Raw genomic sequence first — 3,995 nt, forward strand, 5'->3', positions numbered from 1 at the left:
ACTCCGGAGAGGACGCGGACGGCCTGCATCACCTTCCAGATATTCACCATCACTCCGGGATGCCCATAGTGAGCTCCCCGCCCCCGGATTCCCAGCTCCGCCCACCCTGCTGCATCTCTTCGAGGGCTCTCCCACGTGGATAATGCAGCAGGTGAGGCGGTGAGACTCCACGAGGTGGCGGAGCCCAGAACAGTAGACATGCGCAGCAGCAAAAAATTTGTTCTGTTTTGATTCCCGAATTTGCGTTATTTCGTTTCGGGATCCGGACGAAATTCGTTAGCAGTAGTCCAGTCGAAATTTTGTTTCAGCAGACTGTCACTTTGCTGCAACGAAATTTCGTCCAATAAACAAAATTTTGACCTGGACTACCGCTAACGAATTTCGGGAATTCGGATCCGTTTGCATTCGTTTTAGCTGTAAATCTGAAGCATCCGAATCTCTGAAATTTCGTCCGAATTTCGTTTCGGAACGAATCGCGCATGTCTACAGAAAAGTAATCTCACTGCTGGAGGACCTGAGAGATAAATGAAAGCCAGCAGGTGAATCAGCCCAATTTTTTTGGAGGGGGAGCGGCCCTAATACATTTAGAGTACAACAATTAGCAATGAGATTGTCATTATCCCTGAGGTGCCTGGAGGAGGATCTCCGGACATCTGTCCCCTCCCATATTGGCGTCTGTAGTAGTGCCGGGGGTTGGCGGTCAGGAGCACAGGCTGTATCTCTGGTGCTTGCTCAGGCTGGTGCGGTAGCGGAATTCCTTGCTGCAGTCGGGACACTTGTAGGGTTTTTCCCCGGTGTGGATTCTCTGATGGACGACGAGGTTGAATTTCTGGCTGAACTGCTTGCCGCACTTGGCGCAGCAATAAGGTTTCTCGCCGGTGTGAGTCCGCCGGTGGAGGACCAGCTGCGACGTCTTGCTGAAGGCTTTTCCGCACTCCGCGCACACGTGCCGGGCGGTGTCGTGCGTGATCTGGTGCTCCAGAAATTTGTCCATCTTGTCGAAGTTTCTGTTGCAGTGCTCGCACTTAAACTGCGTTTTCTCCGCGTTCGATCCCTGGACGGCGGTCGCCTCGCCGCAACCTGAGCTATGAGCATCACCGCCGTTGGTTTTTGGTCTATTGGGGGACTTGGAGTTTTGGTAACTATGCTGGACTGGGGCTCCATGAGATGGTGGATCTGATAGCACAACGTTCATGGGGTCATGATGGTGAGAAGGTGGAGTAGAAGGAGGAAGAGGAGGAGGAAGAGAGGACACTCGAGAAGCTCCCTTATCTTTTAGATTCACCAGTAATTTCGTTTTCATAGGAGCTTTAAGGGGGGGCATTAATGTCTTTGCTGGGGTATTCCCACAAGTCGGGGTGCGTGACGTTGATGTAGACGTTAGGAAAGGAATGTGAACTTGGGTGTCTTCAGAAGGGGGGGGCATTAATGTCTTCGCTGGGGTCTTCCCACAAGTCGGAGTCTGCGGTGTAGATGTTAGGAAAGGAATGAGATCTTGGGTGTCTTCAGAAGGGGGGGGCATTAATGTCCTCACTGGGGTCTTCCCACAAGTCAGGGTCTGCGACGTTGATGTTAGGAAAGGAATGAGATCTTGGGTGTCTTCAGAAGGGGGGGGCATTAATGTCTTCGCACAAGTCAGGGTCTGTGATGTTGATGTTAGGAAAGGAATGAGATCTTGGGTGTCTTCAGAAGAGGGGGGCATTGATTTCTTCGCTGGGGTCTTCCCACAAGTCAGGATCTGCGACGTTGATGTTAGGAAAGGAATGAGATCTTGGGTGTCTTCAGAAGGGGGGGGCATTGATGTCTTTGCTGGGGTCTTCGCACAAGTCAGGGTCTGTGACGTTGATGCAGATGTTAGTGGTAGAAAAGGAATGAGATCTTGGGTGTCTTCAGAAGGGGGGGGCATTAATGTCCTCGCTGGGGCCTTCGCACAAGTCAGGGTCTGGGACGTTGATGTTAGGAAAGGAATGAGATCTTGGGTGTCTTCAGAAGGGGGGGGCATTAATGTCTTTGCTGCGGTCTTCCCACAAGTCGGGGTCTGCGACGTTGATGTAGATGTTAGTGGTAGAAAGTGTGAGAACTGACAGTCACCCTCAGAAGGGGGGGGCATTAATGTCTTTGCTGCGGTCTTCCCACAAGTCGGGGTCTGCGACGTTGATGTAGATGTTAGTGGTAGAAAAGGAATGTGAACTCGGGTGTCTTCAGAAGGTGGCTCTGGCACGTTCCTCGTTTCATCTTTGGAGGAACCAGAACAGGATAAGACATTGGACATTGCTAAGCTATGACAAGTATCTACCAAGCTGATGGATTTCTTCACTGCAGATGTCGGCGGCCCAGCTGGAGCTGGTGGTGGAATGATGGGACCCTTTTCAGCGGGACGTTTCCTCAGGCAAAGAGCATGCCTCTGATGGCGGAGAAGGCCTGACCTGTAGCGGAAAGCTTTGTTACACTCATGGCAGATGTAAGGTCGCTCCCCTGTGTGAATGCGTTGGTGAACCACAAGGTTGAAGCGCTGGCTGAAACTCTTGCCGCATTCAGTGCAAGAGAACGGCTTTTCACCCGTGTGTGTCCTCTTGTGGAGAATGAGCGTCGACTTCCTGTGGAAGGTCTTATTACATTCCGGGCACGTGTTCTTAGTTCCCAGGTGGGTCTTCTGGTGCTCTGTAAACTGGCTCAAGTCTGCGAAGGACCTCTTACACTGGCCGCATTCAATCAGACCCTCCACAGGCGCCATCGTCTGATCACCTTCCTCAGTTTCTGGCTGTTTCGTCGGAACCACCATTGACTTGCTGACCATGGCTGGCAACTGTAGTGTCGGAGCCGAGGACGAATGTTTGAGTTTGGAGACCAGAAAATGGGAGAATGTTTTATCAAAGAGGGAGGAGGATGACTGTGAGGGAGACTTATAACCAGATGAGCTACAGCTGGGTGAAGGCAAGACGAATGGTGTCTTCAATGGAGGTTTTTTACCGACTGATGAGGAAAGAGGTGAAGGAACCTTTGATGATGACAGTGGACAGTGGGGCTTAGTGCTGGATGAATGATGGGGGGTGGTCTGCACTGGGGGAAGACATGCGGTCACTGATTTCTGATGCAGGACTGTACATGAAGAAAAGGGAGAGCTGGCATGATATTGTGACTTTGGTGAGCTAAAAGATTTCATGTGAGGTCTATGACACTCAGATGACGCATGCTTAGTATATGACGCATGGGAGACTAAGGAAGAGGAGGACGAAGAGTTTTTCAGACATGAGGTTTTATGATCGGAGGATGAAGGACCGAAGGAAGCAGAGCGATGAGGTTTGCGTGAGGACAAGAGAGTGTTAATACTCGATGGACAAGACATAGAAGACGGTGAAGGAAGAGGCTTCTTCCCTCTGATGCAATGAGAAGATGAGGACAGTGAATGATATTTTGAATATAACGGGTGATATTTATGTAGCAATGAGGCCGTGGGGGATTTAAAGCCTTGGCCGAGGGAAAGGGATGAGGCAGAGGAATGTTTAGTAATCATGACTTGATGCATGGCAGGAAACAAAGCCGAGGGAGACTTCAAACTTGACTTGCGATTGTTTGTAGAAGATGAAACCAAACGAAGTTTTCCTCCTGCAGGACGACTCAACGCTGAGGACAAGCTTGGCTGAGGCTCCATCTTTAATGAAGAATAAGTAGAAGGGGATCTTGTGGAGCTGGAATGTATACTGGACTGGTGAATGATAACTGGATTTGAAGGAGGGCCCAGTTCTTGACGGGTGGGGGAAGATAACGATAAAAGAGGTTTATTAGGAGAGTAATAAGGTATAGAAGATGGTGCCAATGATGAAGGTCTAACTCCTGATTTATGAACGATGGAAGTCGTGGATGAAGATGGAGGTTTACTGCTGGATGGATAATGAACAGGAGAGGATGCCATAGACTGAGGCTTCGTAGCAGATTGCTCCATGGTAGAACCGACTGATAACGAGGATTGTTTGTTTGCTGAGTGAGGACCAGAT

The 3,995-nt window shown here is 50.1% G+C and overlaps 1 protein-coding gene across 1 annotated transcript in view; it reads right to left on the reverse strand.

Moving 5' to 3' along the window:
- Positions 1 to 2,797, reverse strand: part of LOC108800703 (zinc finger protein 470-like) — a 9,896-nt gene extending 7,099 nt beyond the window's left edge. The window contains exons 1-2 of the mRNA XM_018572691.1: positions 2,462 to 2,797; positions 707 to 946 (exon numbers count right to left, since the gene is read on the reverse strand). Coding sequence (XP_018428193.1) covers positions 707 to 946; positions 2,462 to 2,797 — 576 coding nt within the window. The remainder of the gene's footprint in view (positions 1 to 706; positions 947 to 2,461) is intronic.
- Between the last annotated feature and the right edge of the window lie 1,198 nt (positions 2,798 to 3,995).

This window comes from Nanorana parkeri, unplaced genomic scaffold (genome assembly GCF_000935625.1).
Source record: "Nanorana parkeri isolate BGI_ZX_2015 unplaced genomic scaffold, ASM93562v1 scaffold2109, whole genome shotgun sequence".
Lineage (NCBI taxonomy): Eukaryota > Metazoa > Chordata > Amphibia > Anura > Dicroglossidae > Nanorana > Nanorana parkeri.